General features: G+C 51.8%; 8 protein-coding genes across 8 annotated transcripts; 3 read left to right on the top strand and 5 right to left on the bottom strand.

The window, feature by feature from the left end:
• Nucleotides 1-67: 67 nt before the first annotated feature.
• EDD37DRAFT_381385 (vacuolar membrane protein-domain-containing protein) lies at nt 68-1,533 on the bottom strand. Its single transcript, XM_062812095.1, has one exon. The coding sequence runs from the start codon at nt 1,352-1,354 to the stop codon at nt 203-205; it is 1,152 nt and encodes a 383-aa protein (XP_062671128.1). The 5' UTR covers nt 1,355-1,533; the 3' UTR covers nt 68-202.
• A 166-nt stretch (nt 1,534-1,699) lies between these two features.
• EDD37DRAFT_629152 (uncharacterized protein) lies at nt 1,700-4,535 on the bottom strand. The gene is made up of 2 exons (XM_062816492.1): nt 4,192-4,535; nt 1,700-3,775 (listed from the first exon to the last, which is right to left on the bottom strand). Coding segments are annotated over exons 1-2 (1,869 nt in total). The 5' UTR covers nt 4,193-4,535; the 3' UTR covers nt 1,700-1,907.
• A 217-nt stretch (nt 4,536-4,752) lies between these two features.
• On the top strand, nt 4,753-6,010 carry EDD37DRAFT_381295 (uncharacterized protein). Its single transcript, XM_062812094.1, has 2 exons — nt 4,753-4,966; nt 5,038-6,010. The coding sequence occupies exons 1-2, from the start codon at nt 4,895-4,897 to the stop codon at nt 5,914-5,916; spliced, it is 951 nt and encodes a 316-aa protein (XP_062671126.1). The 5' UTR covers nt 4,753-4,894; the 3' UTR covers nt 5,917-6,010.
• A 2,719-nt stretch (nt 6,011-8,729) lies between these two features.
• On the bottom strand, nt 8,730-9,795 carry EDD37DRAFT_608691 (mitochondrial brown fat uncoupling protein 1; the record flags this gene model as incomplete). The annotated part of the gene is made up of 2 exons (XM_062815075.1): nt 8,730-8,778; nt 8,828-9,795. The coding sequence occupies 2 exons, from the start codon at nt 9,793-9,795 to the stop codon at nt 8,730-8,732; spliced, it is 1,017 nt and encodes a 338-aa protein (XP_062671125.1).
• A 1,829-nt stretch (nt 9,796-11,624) lies between these two features.
• EDD37DRAFT_381265 (C3HC zinc finger-like-domain-containing protein) lies at nt 11,625-13,154 on the bottom strand. The gene has a single exon (XM_062812093.1). The coding sequence runs from the start codon at nt 13,082-13,084 to the stop codon at nt 11,828-11,830; it is 1,257 nt and encodes a 418-aa protein (XP_062671124.1). The 5' UTR covers nt 13,085-13,154; the 3' UTR covers nt 11,625-11,827.
• Nucleotides 13,155-13,789: 635 nt separating this feature from the next.
• Nucleotides 13,790-14,488, top strand: EDD37DRAFT_608689 (uncharacterized protein; the record flags this gene model as incomplete). The annotated part of the gene is made up of 2 exons (XM_062815074.1): nt 13,790-13,884; nt 13,930-14,488. The coding sequence occupies 2 exons, from the start codon at nt 13,790-13,792 to the stop codon at nt 14,486-14,488; spliced, it is 654 nt and encodes a 217-aa protein (XP_062671123.1).
• Nucleotides 14,489-16,438: 1,950 nt separating this feature from the next.
• EDD37DRAFT_381032 (dihydroxy-acid dehydratase) lies at nt 16,439-18,767 on the bottom strand. Its single transcript, XM_062812091.1, has 2 exons — nt 18,710-18,767; nt 16,439-18,657 (listed from the first exon to the last, which is right to left on the bottom strand). The coding sequence occupies exon 2, from the start codon at nt 18,405-18,407 to the stop codon at nt 16,515-16,517; it is 1,893 nt and encodes a 630-aa protein (XP_062671122.1). The 5' UTR covers nt 18,408-18,657; nt 18,710-18,767; the 3' UTR covers nt 16,439-16,514.
• A 107-nt stretch (nt 18,768-18,874) lies between these two features.
• Nucleotides 18,875-19,560, top strand: EDD37DRAFT_629138 (uncharacterized protein). The gene is made up of 2 exons (XM_062816491.1): nt 18,875-19,479; nt 19,531-19,560. Exon 1 carries the CDS (start codon nt 19,076-19,078, stop codon nt 19,406-19,408), a length of 333 nt encoding a protein of 110 aa, XP_062671121.1. The 5' UTR covers nt 18,875-19,075; the 3' UTR covers nt 19,409-19,479; nt 19,531-19,560.
• The last annotated feature ends 147 nt before the right edge of the window (nt 19,561-19,707 follow it).

The raw sequence follows: 19,707 nt of genomic DNA, 5'->3' as shown, positions 1-19,707 counted from the left end.
TTGCGATCTGTTCCCTGGCAGTGCGAGTCCTCATCAAGATTGTGAAAAGACCATGATAAGCATTTTGCTGGACGTCGTATGTAAGTGACTTGTACGCTATAGAAAAACCCAGATGGGCCGAAAAGTAGCCACAATATAAACATGTCAAATACAATATAACGCTACCGCTAACTTATGGCACAACTCAATTTCATTTCGATGTTCATATGCGTGGTCTGTGTTCAATGCCTTCTTCCTCCGCGTGTTCCAGAAGGCTACTGCTTCCATCAATCCGATCAGCTGAAGCATCTTTGTCGGGTTCGGTATGATCGATGTTGGACTGTAATTTGGGCTTTGTCGTCGAAGCTTTGTCCTCGTCTGCGTCGATCGACGAACCGGACCCCTCAACTTCCTCCGCCAGCAGACTTCCATGCTCTTCTGCTTCCCCGTGTTCTGCCTGCTCGTCTGAGTCCGCTTCCTTCTTGTTGTCCTTGATGAATGTGTCGATGATGTAGTATTGCAGCGCATTCATAATCAACGGGAAAATAAGCATGACGAATGCAATCTGAAGTGCCTCGTTGCCCTCCGTCCATCGCAGCGCCCAGTCCCCTACCCGTCCTAGCCATGGGCAGAGATGGAATATGAGAAAAACGCAAGCTTTCATACCCAAAAGGCCCACAAAGTAGATCAGACACTGCTTGAGCCACCAGCCGGCCTTGGGCGGGGTTCCATAGTGTCCGGACTCGATTGATTCTGGCGGGATCGCGAGAGGTGTATAACTTGCTCCGATAGTAAGAACCTTGAGGGTACAAATCAGGATTGGTATTCCAAGCGTCGTGTCGATAGCCAGATTGAGCAGGTAGAAAGAGCAAGGATTCGGTTGGTAATCGACGCTAGCATCGGCCATCAAGGTGGTTGCTGCTGCCTTCGCTAAATCGTCGAATTGTCCAGACGAGATCATGGACATCAATAGATTGGCCAAGTGCAGGAGAATTGATCCCACAACTTGCTTGGACACGTCAAAACTCCAGACCTTGAGTGGTCGTTGTGGTCTCTCCCTCCATCTCTTGAACACTAAGGATGATAATGCGAGAAGACCGAGCGCTGTTTGAACCAAGATAGCGAACGGTCCGAGTAGCTTGCATTCGCCACTGCTTTCATCGTCGGAGTCGCTCGGTGATGTGGCAAGCGATGGTATGCCTACGCCTTGTGGGATTGTAAAGTCCTGACCAGCTGTCGCAGCAGCTGTCGCTATGCTGAAGAGAAGGCTTGTGGTGGTCGTCATAATTGACGAAGGAAGAGTGTATGATACCGAGGCAGTTTCAACAGCATCGTAGAGGGCCGTTATAGAGGGGATCGCGTCTGGAGGCTGCATGTACACACCAACGCTGTCGCTATTGTCGCATACGAAGATGCCAATCTCAGGCTGCTGAGAAGAACGAGGAAATCAGCCTTCCTGATGTAAGTCGATGTAGTACTTAGTGCAGGCAATGAAGGTGTAGCTTTTCACTACTACTGTAACATGAGGAGGGCACTGACCGCTAGCCGCTGGTGCGGCACGGTGAGGTCAGGGTTGCAGGTCAGGCGGGCACAAAGAAAGCCCAGTCCGAGCCACTGTGGGTACCGCAGATTTAAGCTTAGTCACCACCAATGGGTCATTTCCGTCATAAATCCTTCGGAGCCAGAACCCGCCTTCATGGGGGTTTAAACTTCAATGATATTGATAAAAAATGGCTTTCATTCTCATCTATACTAGTACTTCTGTAGTGCAACAAACCTTAGGAGAGCCAGTATCCAGGTCTATGCGGGATGGGTATCAAGAAATGCAATCCTGAACAACCCCCCAAAAAGGACTCGCAAAGGGTATCGTGATGCTAGCCATCAAATAATGATAAAGCCGGGACGCCATGTTCATGTCGGTCGTTACTTTACAGGTCTTCCTCCTCATTCTCGTTCGCAAGATGCAAATGTCCAATCTTGTCCGATAAACCGAGCCAGTTCTTGATGACACAAGGTGCTGATTCCGGGCCCTGGCAGATTTTCTTTCGTGCAAGGTTTTTGAATTTGGGACCGTAAGGTCCATTGACATAGTGGTACTGGCCAGCAAATCGATACTGCCGGCGATCACCCAGCGGGTAGAACTTGTCACCCCAATGACCACCGTAATGGAACCATTCTGTTGGTGCACTGGGGGTCAGGTTGGAAGATCGTAAGTTCTCTGTCTTGTAGTCATATGTATAAGCATGCGAGTTCAACGCCGGATCCCACAGAGGACCGCGGTCGGTCATATCGTGCAATATGCCCCAAGGCAGGACATAGGGATGTGTCCCTGGAGTGGCATACATGGCATGAGTTCCATATGCTGAATAGATGACAGGCCGCTTTCCAAGCTTTTCGACGGCATCGTAGGTGTAAGCCGAGCCGAAGTTGTGTTCGCTGAAAAAGACAGCTTTGGGTTCGCCATGCTGGAACCGAACAGCGGTGTGTTCCCAGTCTCCCACGTGATTGCCGAACCGGACATTGAGCACCACGTTGCCCAGGTTGAAACTATAGAAGAAGAACCAAAAGGCGTCGACAATGCCATGACCCTTGTTGACCGTCACCAGGACGGCAGGTGCTCCGCTTCGACCACCGCGGAATTTCTCCTGCGTGTGATCTCGAGTTGTTGAGCGTTTCAACTCTTGATGTATCCGGCGTGCATCCTCGTCCTGCTCTGATTGGGCAGTCTCGGAGGCGCGAAAATCGTCCGCACTATTCCCCTCCCCAACTTCGGGCGTGAGCCAGTCTTTCAAGTCAGATATGGCATGCTTCATACCCTGAACATACGTTCGACCTGGTTTGTGGACCCAGCCATCATTATCTTCAAACAGGTCATTCACGTCTGATGGCTCGCTAGGGATGTTCTTTTCACCCTCCAACCACGCTGGTCGTTCTTCCACGTTGTCGTTGCTGGTCAAATAGACCCATCGAGGGGGCTGATATTCGTTGAGTCTATCCAAGTTCTGCAGGGTTAGATGGTCCTGCCCCGACCTCACTGGTGTATAGTTCAGCGTTGGTGTGATGTGGTACAGATGTTCGGCGATATCACAAGGCCAAAACTGCTCTCCAGAATAGAGGTGGACAAGTGGAGCGTATTCCATCACGTAGTCCGGGATTTCCCTCAGGACGCGCTCGTCGTCGGCCCAATCTTCGGGCCTGTCGTTGCCCTCTGTCCACGCATGTTGCCAATCCCATTTGGGTCGCTTGTCGACCAACTTTTTCGATTTGCCGTCCACTAGAGGTCGATGCCCGAATATGTCGGTCGCGGAGACCCAGTGCATGTGTAGACCGCCGCACACTCCAATCCACCGACAGCATTTCCGATCAAGCCAGGACTTGGATGTGGCCATCCAACTCGAATCTTCCCAGTCCTCATCTTGCCAAATGAACGCCTCTGGATTCGTATCTCTGTACATGCTGTTTAGGCACATATAAGATATGATGGTGGACAGGACACCTATAGTGACCTTCGTCTTGGTGCCGCCCATCTCCTCTGCCTGCAGAGAATCCTTCGCTACCGAATCATGAACGATAACGCCTTGCTGTGCAGTCGCCGGGCTCGGCTCAACCACGACAATGGCAGAAGTAGGTCCGACGTCGAGTGAGGTGACCGCTGTAGGGAGGTGGTAGTTGTCACTGGTCGGACTCGCCGAGGATTCGAACGAGGAAATAGTAGAGAATACTGTGGGCTCCGCCGTCAAGGTATATATTGGATGGGTAAGCCGCGTGAGCCCGTCATGGTGAGAGCCTAAGGCCACTGAAAGAGCGAAAGGCCGAAATGATTAGCCATCAGTATCACCAGGAAGACAAAATCTGACATAAGGACAGGCATATGAATCAACGGGTCTGAGGGTGCATCACCCGGATGTAGCGGCGAGCATCAGATCGGAAAACGAGGGGACGCTCGAGTCTCGGTCGAGCTGACCGCGCGGAAAGGCTATCAATGACTGCATTGGGTAAATAGACGAGTGGAAAAGGGACGTGTATCCGGGAACCATGACAGACCCAGGCTCCGCTAGGATACGACATAAAAAGGGTCCCAGTCCGCTGTGCTGGTGGAAGGATGAATAATTGTGAATGCGATAAGACGCTGGTTCCGCCAGCATCCGAGTCAGGCCCCGGGAAGGGTTCAGGTCCAGATCCAGATGCAGTGAGGAGACGGGATTCACGTACTGATGAGGTATAATTGGCTCCAGAGACTTGGCGTTTGATATGGCGGTCTGTTCTCGTGCAGTGCTTCACGACATGAAGCTATGCTGAAGCTATACACTTCTAGTCATGTTGCAGTAGATTGATGACAATCGAAAGCCGATTGAACCCATGTGCCAGAATGACAAGTGAATAGTAAAGAGGTGAAGACAAGGTTGAAGAGATCCAAAGAGTGACCGGTGCGGCTGATGGTTGTCTGGGCCCCTTCGGACAAAAGAATGACATCGAGTGACCTGTTTTAGCCCCTGTAAAGTCCGATCCGCTAGGCTCGGTAGGCGGTAGTTATTTATGTCCAAACAGCCAATCTTCCCCGTTCCAGTCACCACCCCCTCATTATCTTGGTCACTGTCTAATTCCAACGGTTTCACCTGCCTCCACTCCATCCTTGCTTGATACCTTGCACGACATTGTCATTTTCTTGTTCACTTCATCTCAAGAAAAGTCAGAGGTTGTTGACTTGGTTCCAACCACTCGAACACGTTCCACTGCGAGGGGCACAAGAGATAAGGACAATTACCAGTACTGGGAGTAAAAGAGTACGGTGCTGCTTTAAGATCTTCAGGTCACGTGGTGACCTGTTCTGCCGCTGATTGAAGCTTTTCCTTTTCATAACAGCCGTGGATTAGTCTTCACTAAACCACGGCCGAAGTTCGTGGACAAGGGCCAAATGCAGGAACAATCTGCTGCGCCTCCGCAGGACGAGGAGTATGAGTATGAATATGATGAGACACAAACAGAGGTAGGAGCTATGCTGAGAATACCTCAGCTTTCCTTTTTCGTTTTGATCGTGCCTTATTCGTTCTTCCACAGACGTTCCTCGTGGATCTTGACCTCTCATCATTACAATCTAACCTCAAAACAAATGTGCCCGGAGCGCCGAAGCCAGTGACCCCGGGTAAACGACGACGATCTGGTGCTGTTGCGCAAACACCGGAGCCAGCTGGACCAACGCCTAATCCATCAGGCACTCCTGAGGACCACTCTCCTTCTGCCACGGAGGGTCAAGGGACGCCTGCTCATGATGCAGAAGATTCTGATCAAGGTGCATTGCCAATCATGACAAAAGCGCAAATTTTGGGCCTCGATACCACCAACCCGATCATCTCCTACCAGGATCGAGTCTATAGCTGTATGTGGACCGATATGATTGGCAGCAATATGTTTTTGGCACAGCCTGGGCTGATAGATTCCGGCGAGATACTGCACTCAGCCGACGACTTCGACCTCATTGGCACATCACGAATCAAACTCGTAGGCGAGCGAACGAATCTGGTCAAGAAGAAGCCGTCTGCCTCAGAAGAGAACACAATCGAGGAGGACGAACACCGACAGCCTACTGAAGCCCCAAAGACATCCAACGGCGGCAGTTTGAGGGACATCCGGACGCCAAACCCGAAAGTGGCCGCTCAGATCAAGCGACAGGCATCTTTTTTGGAGAACCTGATGGATATCAAGCGCCGGCGCGGCGAAGGAGACAGTGTCCGAGCGCTTGATGACGAAAAATCTGCTTCAAACGGTACTTCCGAACTGCATAACACAACACACAGCGAGTTTGAGGAGCCTAACAGGAAGGTGGACGACGGAGAAAATGAAGCTCGTGCAGGGCTGCAAGGAATTTATTCTCGTCACGGTGAAAGAGCCGAGGAGCTACAAGAAAGTGCCCAGATGCCCGAAGGCGAGGCAGGTTGAACAGAGCAAAACGCCCACACTTTTCCACACGCCAATGATCTTGCGCCAGAAATTCAAAGACCAAGGACCATCCAGGACAAGCCCTATTAACAACGACATTTCCGAAGATGCCTGATATCAGGCAGAAAACTCTTTGCACACCCAACAACCCGACATCAATCCCAGACTCAGCGGGTCAAGGTCGCATTCATCGATCTTGCTTGTCAAACTTCCAGTGGACTGGTGACGGTGGAGGTGGGGGAGGTGAATCTTCAGAAAATTGTCTGCGATCCGAGTAGGAGACGTATTTAGGTCGTGGAGATGCTTCGACAGCCCTGTGGATATCTCGAGTTGAGGTCTCGACGGCGAGCACCGTTGATCGGTAAGATGAGCGGTTCATGGCCGAAGTCATAGCACAAGGCTAGAAGAATATGGTCAGCGTTTAGCGACAACGACAAGGACTTGTTGCATAGCATGAACTGCAATTGACTCACTTTGTGCGTGGTGAGGTATTGATGGTTTTAAGGTTAAGTAGCGAGAGTGATCGCCGGCTAGGTTTAGGGGTGTAGTAAAGGTGCTGCAGGTACAACCGTCACAAGCCGATGATTTTCCTTTGAAAGCTGATCGGCGGATTATGGACGGCAAGAGACTTGACTTGTACTATCGCAGAAAGGTGCAGTAGAAGGCAGGATTGTCAGGAGCAAAAGAGCGGACAATCAGGGAGGATCTGACGGTAGTCAAATACCTCCGTTGGCGTGGGAAAGTCTGGGGACCTTGTCACTCAAAAATCTGGCGGTGAAAGACGACGTGGGATGTCACATTTCAAACGAACCCGGCTGGCCAGTCGCCTGCAGTCTGGTGCAGTCCTTCCGAATGCGCCAGAAGTGTTTCCCCGGAGCGCCACGAGGCGAGGTTTGGGCCATTGAACCGCTTCCAGGAATCCAGGATGGATGCTGATGGCGTGCGCAAGGGTGAGAATCGACAGGGGCTGAACTGGGACGCCGCTTGCATCGTATCTACCATCCATTTGCTGGTCCAGCTTCTTCCCTTCGTCTGCTTGAACACCTTCTGGTGTCTCTCGCCAAAGACATGATCCCGATTGGAATGCGTTGCTTGACGTTGGGCGATCGGTGGCCTTTGTTATCCTTTCTCGGCTGTCCGATCAATAGGCGACAATCTCATCCTGGCATGATATTTGATCGACGACACGATCGCCAAATAAATCATGCCCTGTACTTTCCTTTTCCTGGAGCTCGCCAGGTTTGGAAAGCTTCTACACGTCACCAACCGGAAACACTGGTGCGCCATAGGCTTGAGATGCTACCTAGCACGTATCCGTGATTTCTAGACCGTGGGAGAAAGAACAAAATCAAGGTTCTAAACCAGCGCCACGACATCCGTCTCCGAACTTCTGTGGACACTGGACACTCCCGTGCCTTGCTTAGCGACGTTTGATGAGCAGCGCAGCCCCCGAAATTGCCGTCAGCCCCTTGTCTGAAGTTGCCCGCCGTCTGTTGCGGGAATGCGGACGGGGGGGTCCAAAAGCATGGGGCAACCCGCCACAAGACGCGCAACGGCCCTTCCACAAAGCGTCCCACGGGGGGATGGCCGGATGCGACCATTACATTCAGGACCAATCCTGTGGTCCTGCGTTAGCTTTTCGCGAACAGCTTGTTGGTTGACGAAAGCCTGACTGATGCCCAATAGTTGTACAAAAGCCCTGAGAGATTGTCGAGTTCCTATTACTGTCCATTCAAGATGCCCAACTACGATTGCCGTCGTTGACGGCTTTTGACGCTACAAATGTCAAGAATTCCTTTGAGAGGTTAGTCTTGGAAAGAGATCGGTGGCACTTCGCTTGTGTCACTTTTGATCTCCTCGCCGCCATTTACCCTGTACGACCTGGCAAGGCTCTCATGTTAGGGCTGCCAGCTTATCCAGTGTCATCTTATCTGCCTGTCATGTCTGACCTTTCCGGCTTCCCCGGATGGAGGAGACCTGTCATGTGGGGGGATGCGGACACGAAGCAAGGGCGGGCCCGATGCATTCACCCACATTCTATGGTGACGAGATGCACAAACTACAAATGCCACCTCTCTTGTAGGCAAGGATTAAGCCAATATTGGCGAATTTTCATAACCTGACTCGCGGCTTCATTTTGGAGGATCCTTGGTGTGTTGAGGCCAACAAGCAAATGCGCTGGTCCAAGGCGCCCAAGCCAATCAATCTGAGGCTCTCAAGAAGAAAATCAAAGCATAATCGTGAATACTTCCCGGAATGATGGCTATTTGCGACACCAGTCGAGCGCACATCAACCTCATGACGGCTTGCAATGAACCTCTAGTACAATGACCCGTCTACGGAATTTCTATTAGAACTTGAACCTACCTGGTAAGTTATGTAGGGTCGTTCACAAAAGCAGCAAGCACATTTGTCGGCGTCCGGGGACCGATTATCGGCATTCGGTCCGTTCGCACTTTTATATTGTGATTTCCTGCCATCTATTCAGCCTTCCTGTTATTATCTTCTGGTAGACAAGCTACTTTCGCACTGTTACATGCTATGTTGTGTGGGAACTCCTAAACACAGGCAAGACAGACCCTTGAAAGGGCCGCTTAACAATCTCTATCAGCATACCGTCGAAGGCACCTGCTTTTGCCGGAGAAGGATCGGAATTATCGCCGGACGGTCTGGTATGAGCATGCCTGAAAGCCGTCCACCTCTTGCACTTGTTGTGCACCCAATAACTATGCGGCCGCCTTCCTCAAGTCTGTTTATCCTCAAGCTTGCGAGTCGATCAGATTCTTCCTCATAGGCTTTTCATTTGGAAATCTTCAAGCGGTGATCAACTTGAGATAGTCGGCCACGATCAACGTAATCATCCTATGTGGGCATCAGCACAATCCACAAAACCAGCAAGGTGAGTACGTACGCATGTGGTGCAATTCTAACATAGTATGTCGGAAATCCACGATAAAACCTCAACCAACCTTCATCACGGATGACTTTTCTGGCGCAGTCTAACAATCCACTGTACGGCAGTTTCCCGTCAGGACTCTTGCTCTGTTTCTGCAGGCGCGTCTTGATGAAGTCAAAAGGCAAGCTGAAGAACGAGGCAAAGAAGCCGGCAATGGCAGACGCGCTCAAGGTCCTGGCGCCTTCTGATAGGCTGGGGGCATGCTGCCTCAGTTGCGCCTTGGACTCGGCAAAGAAGGTGAGTTGGCCAAAGTTCAGAGCCATGGCACGAATCACGGTGGGATAAGCTCCTGCCCACCATGCACCGATCCCTTCGGTTTTGGCAATGCGCGTAAGCGCATCAAAAACTGAACGATAATTCGCTCTTTGTTCTTTGGGCTTCAAACCGTCCGACTGCATTCGAATGAGGGCCAGATCGGCGGGGTTGCCTATCATGGCTGCCAGACCTCCGGCGGTCAATCCTGCAGCTCCTCGTTCAAGGAAGCCTATTTGTGTCCCTTGCTTCTGAGCTCTTGCCTGCATCATGTTCTGAAAGGTGTCGAAAAGTCCCAATCTTGCAGTGGTATAAACAGCTTGTCTCAACAGACCAGCTGAGAGACCTGTGTACAGGTCAAGGGCCTTGCCTTGGGCGATTATGTCCTTCGCAATGCCAATGGCTGAAGGTTTGGGTCCCGTTCTTATGCCCTCGCCTGCCAGTTGCAGGCGCACCTTGATCATATCTATGGGTTGAATGCAGGCTGTTGCAAACATGCCTGAGAGGCCTCCATTGATGAAAGGTAGGGCACCCCGCATGAGCGGCGTATGAAGGAAGTCATTCTTGACCTGTGCCGGGTTGTGCACCACTTCTGAGGCGGCTTCTTCGACTTTACTTGCGGCCGACCGTGCACCTTCTTTGATACGATTGGCAGTACCACTGCCAGACATGGTGCCAAATGTCGTAAGGGAGGGAACGAGGCTTGGGGTCTGTATCTAAAGCCTGCGCATCCACTATTAGTGTCTGGATACATGAGCATGCGCAAGGCTAGACATGTTGCTCGCAAACCGGCTCACCTGGGGTGAGAGTATGTCCACGTACAGAAGAGTACGCAACAGTACTCGATCGGCGCCAATGTGCTCGACAGACACGATGGAGGATCACCGGTCCAGTTGCGGTATAGAGCTGATCGGTCAGATCTGGCTGGTGTGACACTACAAGTGGGCTGGCCGGTGCAGATACTCGGTGACCGAGGACGGTGAGTCTTGTCAATTGCCCACGGAAGGACGCGAGACAGGAGGTACAAGTAAAGGGCAGAGCTCGGCCGGGGTGAGGGAGGAGATTGACTGCCAACGAGGAAGCAACTCCGCAGTCTGCAAGAGGAGAAGGGAAGAGGAGGTGTGAGAGTGCGTGACCTGACCGCGGCTTTGGACTTGGGCTTGGGCTTTTGAGCAATGGGAGACCACGGGGCCGGGCATGGCCCTGGTATATAAACGCAACAACCATTGGATACAGCAATCAATACGAAAGGCCGAGGATTGGACGAACAGTTCTCTAGTGTGCTTGAGTCGACGAGGATTGGGCATCGTCATCTTGGTGTTCGGACAGTTGGAAGCACGGGAGGGACATGAAGATGCGGGGAAAAAGCATGCCAACTCTTTAGGATCAAAGCAATACATTTATTGTCGGACAAACGCTTTAACTCTGTCGGCTCCATTCCGGGTCGCAGTTGGCAGATTTCCGTGGGGATGTGTTGGTGTCTGACGGTTGTCTCCGCTCTCTTCCCTCAAAACGGCTGTCTAAAGTACGCTGTCACCTCGTGAAATGCGGGAAATGCGTGCTTCCGGCATATTATCTGAAGCATCCTTGATGAGCACCCATGAATCTACAGTACAACAATCGTCGTCAAGTCTTGTCAGCACCTTTGTGTGTCATTAGACCTGGTCGAGATGACTCTCTTCAAGATGCCGACATATCCCCTTTAGTAGGCGGATTGCGTGCGTGGGTAGGGTACTCGGCGGAAGTCCCTGACACTGGTACCGGGTACGGGTACTATCGGGGCTCGCGGGACGCCGTAATGTCATGAAAGGGTCAAAGTAGCATGTGCTTTACTGCCACTGAAGTCTGGATCTACGAGGCTGAATGAAGTGTGGATTACAGGGTTCAGAACTGCCTCCCAGTCAAGCCTTGTGCAAGCTGAAAGACAGGAGAGCACCCAAGGCTTCAATTGTTCTAATCATTCACGTGGCACTCGATGATTGGGTCTGTGAGTATGCCTGTACGAGAACATTGGGTCAATAACCTCATCTGTCCATTTTCGTCCATTACCTACGCGACGTTATTTACTGTGTAGAGATAGTCTGGCAGTCGACCTTGGTTTTTTGTGGTGGGGACGAAGCCGTGCCACAGGCTAATGTACCTGTACCGCAGACTTTAGATTTCCATACCTTCCGTAGGCGGTGCGGTGATCAGACCGTAGCCTTGCTCGGCTACCAGGGGGTAGTGTCGCACCTCGGCCTAACATTTGTATTTCGGACAATTACTTTCGGCCAGCAACTCTCAGCCTCGACCACCTAGCCTTGCACAGTGCCGCATTTCAGCACCGTTCCCACTCCCACCGCATGCAAAATGAGAAGTCCGACCTCGGTTCATACCGAATAAACACGGTACACTGTTGTTGCAAGACCTCAATATTTTCGGTCTCCACGCAGAATCCCACGTGCATCGACGTGCAACACTTTCCGAACACTGGCCGGTGCTGCAACACTGGCCGGTGCTGCAACACAAGGCCATTGTTTTCGCCGGGCTTGCGACCGGATTCTCTCCACGGGCCATAATCACTATCCGGGAGCTTTCCCGTAACAATATCCCACAGCTGCCTCGGAACCGGGCTAGACGATATACCACATGCAAGACGGCCAAACCCCCTTTGAAGGCATCGGATGTGGGATTGCATCAATGGGTGATACCTGGCTAGCCATGTCAAGCTGCATTTTTGTCCTTGCGCTTCAGCAACGCCTTCACGTTGAATGGCTTCTTGATCTCCTTGATTCTACGCAATAAATCCCTCATTTTCCTTTCTCGTTGTTCCGGTGTCAACGGCTCATTGGTGCTCATCGTGCTGAGCACTTCTGACTCGGACGTCGATGCGGAGGTCGTGGGTCGTTGTCCTTTTCTTTTGATGCTGTCCTTCAGTACCGCCTGGTACACCAAAGCCCAGCCAGGCACTCGCTGCGATTTCGGCGCAGACTCATTATCGCTTTTCCGTCCGCCAATGACAACCTCTGTGTCTTGAGCCGTGGCCGACCGCCACGGGCAATAGTCAAGATGATCGTCGACAGCGTCCAAACTTTCCATGATAGGAGTTTCACCACGGTACAACCACAGCCCGAGGGACCTGAAGCAATGATGGCATTCAACAACGTCGTCACATTTTCTTTCCCACCCACACACCGCGAGCCGTAACACATTGAGGTTGGACTTTTCGTTTTCAATGAAACGGAACTGCTCGAGTTCGCCAGTGCCCTCAAAGACGGTCGCAGGAAGAGGTGCCACGTCAGGAACTTCCTCCGCTCTCGTCATTATACTGTCGTAACGTGTTCGTAATCCTGCAACGGCCATACTCGTGTTCAATAAGCCCTCGATGCGTTGGATGGACGAGTCGCATCCACGTTTCCGCCAGAGACAACTCTCGGCATGTGCGGTAACAATCATACCCTGATATCGCTTGACCATGTTATCGTGTAGGTCTGTAGTCATAGCAAAGCTGTCCTCCTCTTCGGCCGCTTTGTCCTCTTCGTCATCCTTGCTACCCTGGAAGTCATCCGTGTCTAAATCAACATGTAATCTCTCCTTGCATGCACCACACGAGACAGTATCGGTGTCTACACATGTCCACCCCCTCTTCGCCCACACAACAGCATTTATGGGTTCTGTTGAAGGTATATGCCACTGTGTCACATGCCGGAATGTTTCGAGCCGCTGAAGAAAGGCTGTGCGGCTGGATGGGAGGAAGTGTCCACTGAGCGAGGTCGTCGAGGGGATAGAGACAATAGGTTTGGTACTGGTAGCTACGCGGAGTCGCTTGGAAGAGTCTGAGTCGGTAGCTTTCGAAAGGGTTGTTGTTGATCCATTGTTGCGTGAGTTGAGCGAGGTTCGTGAGGGAGATGCTGCCCCGTCATTTATTGCTTCTAGAATTCGATCGAACTTGCGCTTCTTGGTTTCTATCGCGTAGGACATGTCGGTCGTAGGACTTGTAGTCAGATTGCGTCAATATGCGTCAGGTCATGCTGGCCAGGTTCTTGTTGACTTGATGTATTGACTGCGACCAAACTGTCGGCTAGATTGCCATGAACGGTTAGGCGGCTTAACCTCGGATACTGTGCGGCTGCTGAACTTCAACTGCCCAGAGTTGCCATCAGTGACAACGACATGGTAGATGGCACTCTGTGAGCAGGGAAGACCGGGTCTACCAAGTACATATGGGGCTGGTGTTGGAGCAGGTCAAGGTGGTAGTGAGGATTGTCAAGCACGAGGGCGCTGCCCGCTGCCCTCTGATCACAGTATGCGTCAACTCACCTCGTCGGTCAATGATAAGTCATATTGCCAACTGCCTCACCAGGATTCTTAATATCTTCACACTTGCACGTAGGTATTATCATGAACTATGTCACAGCGAGGAAACAGGCAGTTGCGCTGCACCACCTTCTTTCCCAAAAGTCCTGCTTCTCTGAACCTCCCTTCCCATATCCATGCCCAACCATCGCAAGAGAGCATCGATGTTATTTCGAACTGCCGCTGAATTTTCCTCCTTCGTCCTGCTTTATGTACTTCTGATGTTCATCTTGCAAAGACTAGAGAGACTCCCTCGCCATCGTTTGCAAGTCTTGGTGGGTGTGCTGTTGTTCTTGGTCGCGGGCCATCATCTTCAGGTCTTTGCAACTGATGGACTCATCGGACGACGAGTTATCCTGGGCATCCAGCAGCGAGCTGTATGAGCTTGAGATGGCCGTGCGAGCCAAGGATGAATTAGATGTCTGGTAAGATAACGCAAAACCCGCATTGCTTGAGCTGACCCATTGCAGGCAGAACAATTGGCCTCCTGTCAATCCACCATCTAAGAGCACTATGGTGGCTTTGCCATCGCCGTCGCCGACTTCCGTCGATGCCGAAGATGAGCAACCGTCGCTTTTAGCCAGTCGACACCGAGAGACTATACTGAGCTCAGCAGAACGAATAAAGCTGACGACGAAATCCCGCAAACGAAAAGCCTCTGTCTCCTCACCGAGCGGTCCACGCAAGAAGAGAGCCGTTGGAGTTACGAATATGACTCCCCCTGAACAGATCGCGAAACCAGAAAAGCTTACAGTGGTGCCCGAGCAGAGATCTGAGAGGAAGTCCGGTAAGACGGTACCTGCCACACCCAGGAAGAAGAAAGACAATTATCTCCTGCCAACCCCTCCGAGCAGCCTCAATATTCAGAGTACTTCAGGCGTGATGCTTACGACGATGTCGGACCTCACCAGCCACCCAGAAAACACGCCTCTCAAGTATCGGCACAAATCTGCAGAGTCTCAGAAGAATGGGAGGAAGAATGGGAAGACTGATGTCAGTTACCTCTCTGCGATGATGCCTCAGAGATGAACGACATCCACAAGCGCTTTGACGATAGCGATTAAAAGCTACGAGTGGATCTGCAGCGCACTTGAAAGACAGAATGGGAGGATGTCAGGCTACATGTCCACTCCGCCCGCAACCGCAGCGGTGGACAAGGATGCTGGTCATACAGTGCAGCACCGAATACGACGCTGGTTTGTCCGAAACCCTGAATGAGGGCTGAAGGGGAAGGAGCGCTACGACAAGATTGTTGATTCTAGGAGCTGCATAAGGGTGTGAGTCTGGTTCGGGATCTCGTCAACATAGACGGACTGTGTCCTGAAATCATGTCAGGTCCACTATGTATTCCGCAGCTGAGTTAATATGCATTCACACTCATTCTGTCAGGTAGGGACTCTCAGAATGGCAAGCGGTTCAAATCAGGAAGGCTTCTTGACAGCATTGCGGGTGCAATTGCGGTGTATGGGGCTCCACGCTCCTTTGACGAGACCCCTAAAGACGGCCCGAAACGGCTGTTCATCTGAGGCTGGTGAGTACCAGTACAAAGTCCTGTACCAAACATTTTACCTTTACCAAAGCTACTCCTGCTCTCAGCCACGACGGTGAAAGAGCAGCGCTTCAATAATACTAGCAGAGTGAGATTGTTTGACGACTGAGGTCAAAATCTGAAGTGTCTGGGGATTATGCAATCTGTTATATTTCAGGGCGTTTCCCGTGACCTTCCCTTTCAGGTGGTGGCTTCGGAAATGTGCTGGCGAACTCCGGAAGCCAATCGATCATCAGATTCCGGAAGTAGCAGTCGCTTCGTGGTGAGTCGGATCTTCATGCGTCGTATGCTTTGCTTTCTCTCCCTACATTCACCCTTTCAGGCGGCAGATCTGGCCATCCTAAACAACAAGTGTCTGTAGATGGACGTCAACACGCTTTGGCACCATCAAAGCTGTATCCCTTTTTGGTAACTCTTGAAAGGGCGCTTTTGTAATTTTACCGAATGTACCGCGTCAATTAGGTCAACGTGAAGGTTCGATGCCTGTCGCGATCAGCGGTACTTTGGCCTGGACCGCTCACACGTCTTCATTGCTGGTCTCGGCTCTACGTACTAGGATCGTTGCGGTATGTGCTTTCTTTGCCACGCTCTCGGGATCGACAACTCGTGGTCTTGCCAGACATGCGCGACATCTATGGCGACGAATCGCATGATCGTGGTTGCAATACCGTCCTGTCGTCTTACTTTTGTGGTATGACTAGCCCACCAGGGCGTGCAAGCATTGGCCCATGGATACTAATCTCCCGGTGTCCGCATACCGCATCCATGGTGTCGTTCAACGCACTTCCCTAACCGGCAACAGCTTTAATTAATGTCGGTTCATGAAAATCCTCGAGACTCGTTCAACAAGGCAATAATGTTGCTTCTTGGAGTTTAGCTCAATGGACAACGTCAGAGCGGCTACTACATCGATCACTTTGCATTCATCCCTGCGGTTGGAACCATAATCTGATGGTTGCTTTGCGTCTTCAAGGCTCCTTTCTCACTGTCCCAGTTACCTGAAATGGTAGTCGCTTCATATCGTCGGTTCATGAAAAGCTTCAAGATGATCAAAGAAGGTAACTATCATTGCTCCTTGAACTTATTGCTGCAAAGTATCTCTTGTCCAGGCTTTGAAGACTTCGCGAGATGCATGCATGGCATGCCTCACTTGCTTCTGCATGTCATGTTGAGCCTGATGTATTCGAGGTCCGTTCATCATGACAGCGGGAGAGCTTCCACACGGTCAACAATCCGTATTCTTCATTCCCAGGCGCATCCCTGGATGGAGCGGACTGTGACAGTGAAGAAACCTCCTCTACTTCATTGTCAGGATGGCTACAGCGTGACTGTTTCGATATCCCAGCAATCATGATTGAGCCATTCTGTTGATCGAGCTGTCTGCCTGATCCTCACCCACCACTGATGTTGTGCACTCCGCGGGTCTGACCCGACGTGCGTCGAGGCGGTCTCCTTGTCGCTGTTCAACAATTTGGCTCCGTCTTACATGGGCCTTTTCGAGCAACATCACTGCCGATCTTCAGATTGTCCGACGCCAGGTCCTTGTGCTGTAAGAAATCCAAAGTCACAACCCAGATGAGCTTGATTGACCTCTCTCTCATACAGTCCACGATATCCTCTCCGACCATGTCTTTCTAACCATTGCTCTGGTCGCCCTTCACCTTTTCCAGACAAATGCTGAGCCCGCTGTTTCCGCTCGGCTATCCGCTTACTGATCTCTTCTTGTTCTAACTCAAGAGTCAGAGTCCTCTTCTCAATGTCACAGACAATGTTATCGCCAGTCTGCACGATACCGAACACTGAATCGAGATCCGCAGACTCTGGCGATATGTGCAGTATGATCGTGCCTCCTGCCGTTCCACTCATCCGCCCGTCGCTGATGCGTAGCATATCTCCGACTCCCTGTCTGCCTAGCTTCTGTGGTATCGGGATGAGACCTGCCTCAGGCATGCCTGGATTGCCGACCGGACCTATACTCTTGAGAATCAAAATGGAGTTTTCGGTCACGTCCAGATCCGGTGAGTCGATTCGTTTGGCCATGTCTGCTGTATTTTCGAACACGCAGGCTGATCCTCGGTGTTGAAGGAGCTTGCGGTTCTTTGAGGCGGATGCTTTCATGACTGCACCGTCCGGGCAAATATTGCCGTACAGCACGACCAGGCTTGACTGTGGGTAGAGAGGGTCGTCGAGAGACCGGACGATTTGCCGAGAATATGCAAACGATTTGAAGGGCGTGGTGTCGAGAAGTTCGCCTAACGTCTGGTCACTGTAGGTTCTGGCGTTGAGGTGTAGTAGTGGTCTTAGTGTGTGCATCAAGGCCAGCATGCCGCCTGCATTGTGAAAGTCGGTCATGTAGTTGTCGCCGCTAGGCTTGAGGTCGACTAAAAGTGGTGTCTTCCTGCCTATCTCGTCGAAAGTCTTGAGGTCGATCGTGCCCGCGACCTGCGGGTGTCTGTTGATGATAGCCAACAGGTGTACGACAGCGTTGGTGCTGCCGCCAATGGCCTGTAGCACGGTAATGGCGTTGAGGAAGCTCTCTCTCGTCAGAAGCTCTTGCGGTTTTGTGTTCTCGATCTTTAACATCGCGACCGCATTTCGGCCAGCCTGTTCAGCCACACGTAGCCGCGATGAGGTCACGGCCGCAGCGGTCGCACCGGCTCGTAGTTCGAGGAGACCGAGTCCGGCGGTGATGCAGGCCATTGTCGATGCAGTGCCCATCACACCACATGTCCCGCCCGTGGGCGCGAGTTCCTCGTTGACAGACATGATGTCCTCAACATCGACGTCGCCGGCGCGGAACTTGGCCCAGTAACTCCTGCAGTCTGTGCATGCGCCGACCCTGACGCCCTCGACAGACCCGGGCATCATGGGCCCCGTGATGAGAGGGATGACAGGCTTATTGGCGCTGATCCCGCCCATCAATTGCGCGGGGACCGTCTTGTCGCACCCACCGATCATGACCACCGCGTCGACGGGTTGCGCACGGGTCATCTCCTCGGTGTCCATGGCCATTAGGTTACGTAGGTACATTGATGTCGGGGATGAGAAGCTCTCGTGGATACTGATGGTTGGGAAGTCCACTGGCAATCCGCCTGAGGCCAGAACACCGCGTTTCACGGATTCGATGAGCTGCGGGACATTGGACTGGCATGGGTTGAAGGAGGAGTAGGTGTTTATGATTCCGATTATAGGTGACGAGAGGGCTGAGTCGGAGTAGCCCAGGGCTTTGATGAAGACTTTGCGCAGGAATAGGGAGAAGTGGGCGTCGCCGTAGGATGTGAGGCCTGACCTTAGGCCGGATGTTGAGTTTATGGGTTGGGAGAGGTCGTAGTCCTGTGCTATTTGGTTGCTGTCGCCATTGGCCTGGGATGATGAGTTGTTGTTCGCCATGTTGGCCATCCAGGTGCCGGTCGTGGCTGTCGTGGACCTTGAGGCTGACTCTTCGTCTGTCGACTCACTACCTCACAGGTTCAATCTTTGTAGATAGCAAGTCCAGACGTTGAGCTGGGATATGAGAGGTCTTGATTGTAAATACTAAATTGAGGAGAGTTCCCTGTGGTGAGTGCGGGGGGCGGCGTTTGGGCCGACGATGGCCGACGTCCCCCGGAAATGAAGTGGTCAGGTCTGGTCCGACCTGGTTCTTACCTGCCTACGATGGTCATGTGTAGACCCGAGATATGCCTTGGGTATGGAAGACTTACTGTACAAAGCTGACCTTGCTTCGTGGTACCTGGCTGTGGATGAATACTTGTAAGCGTGTGTGGGTTAGGGGTCTTGAGAAAAACTTTTTAGGCTCGCACGTCATTTGGGTCATAGACCTTGAGCCCGCCTAAGTTAAACCGGCACTCTACCGGATAGGATGCGCCTGTTTTGAAATCGGATTTAACCGCAGGCTGGCCGGCTTTCATTGTTGCGAGTTGAAAGCCCATAGCCAACCTGACTACTCTGCAGTTGTCCCTTAGCTGCACTGGTACTCGGTTGAATGTCAAGCACGATGAGCTCGTCCCCTCGTAGACTTGAGGTGATGGCCTCGGTCAAATAGCATAGAGTACTCGTTCAAGTACGCTATGTCCAGGTATCGCGCAATTGGAGCATGTCCAAGCAAATTGGTGCTTGTACTTGTCCCATGTATCTGGTTCCTTACCTGTCGGGTTTGTGTTCTTGATGTACTCCCTGTCAACCCCTTGATAGCAGCGGTCCCCATGCTGGTAACGAAGAGGAATGTGGACTCAGAAATATGGAGGTCACCCCCAGCAACCTGGCTGCCCAAGCCTTGGAAGACCGGCTCCTGGCTGTTTAGTGGAGGGGAGATCGAAGCAACTTTTTCTGGCCCTGGGGACTTCCGCCAGTGCTCCAGACTACGCCCAGCCGCCGTCCGTGTCACCCTGAGGCTGCCTTGATTGGCTTCCAAATCGAAAAATGAAATATATTGAACCTACCACATTTTGGCCAACAATTCTACCTGCCGGGGGTAAGCAAAACTGTCTCATGATGACATATTGCGATCCTAACTTCTATATAGTAGCTCAATCGGTAGAGGTACGAGTTTTCGGGTGTTCGCCTTTCGGCTCTCTTGCTAATGCACATCTCAGCGTGTGTATGTGATTGTCCAATTCTCGCTCCATCCGCAACCATCTGACACCTATCCTAGGGCTCTTAAATCTCTTAAAACAGGTGGTCACCTCAAGGCGTTAGTTAT

The sequence above is a fragment of the Exophiala viscosa genome, assembly GCF_022695815.1.
Source record: "Exophiala viscosa unplaced genomic scaffold EDD37scaffold_4, whole genome shotgun sequence".
Lineage (NCBI taxonomy): Eukaryota > Fungi > Ascomycota > Eurotiomycetes > Chaetothyriales > Herpotrichiellaceae > Exophiala > Exophiala viscosa.
The sequence above is the reverse complement of the archived record's forward strand: the minus strand, read 5'-3'. Positions and strand labels throughout refer to the sequence as shown.

Bases quoted from the DNA above. Each gene is read 5' to 3' on its own strand.
- EDD37DRAFT_381385 (XM_062812095.1), bottom strand. From the start codon at position 1,354: ATGCAGCCTCCAGACGCGATCCCCTCTATAACGGCCCTCTACGATGCT.
- EDD37DRAFT_381032 (XM_062812091.1), bottom strand. From the start codon at position 18,407: ATGGCCAACATGGCGAACAACAACTCATCATCCCAGGCCAATGGCGAC.
- EDD37DRAFT_381295 (XM_062812094.1), top strand. From the start codon at position 4,895: ATGCAGGAACAATCTGCTGCGCCTCCGCAGGACGAGGAGTATGAGTAT. The intron at 4,967-5,037 runs GTAGGAGCTATG...GTTCTTCCACAG, and splicing joins ATGATGAGACACAAACAGAG to ACGTTCCTCGTGGATCTTGA.
- EDD37DRAFT_629138 (XM_062816491.1), top strand. From the start codon at position 19,076: ATGTCCAGGTATCGCGCAATTGGAGCATGTCCAAGCAAATTGGTGCTT.
- EDD37DRAFT_381265 (XM_062812093.1), bottom strand. From the start codon at position 13,084: ATGTCCTACGCGATAGAAACCAAGAAGCGCAAGTTCGATCGAATTCTA.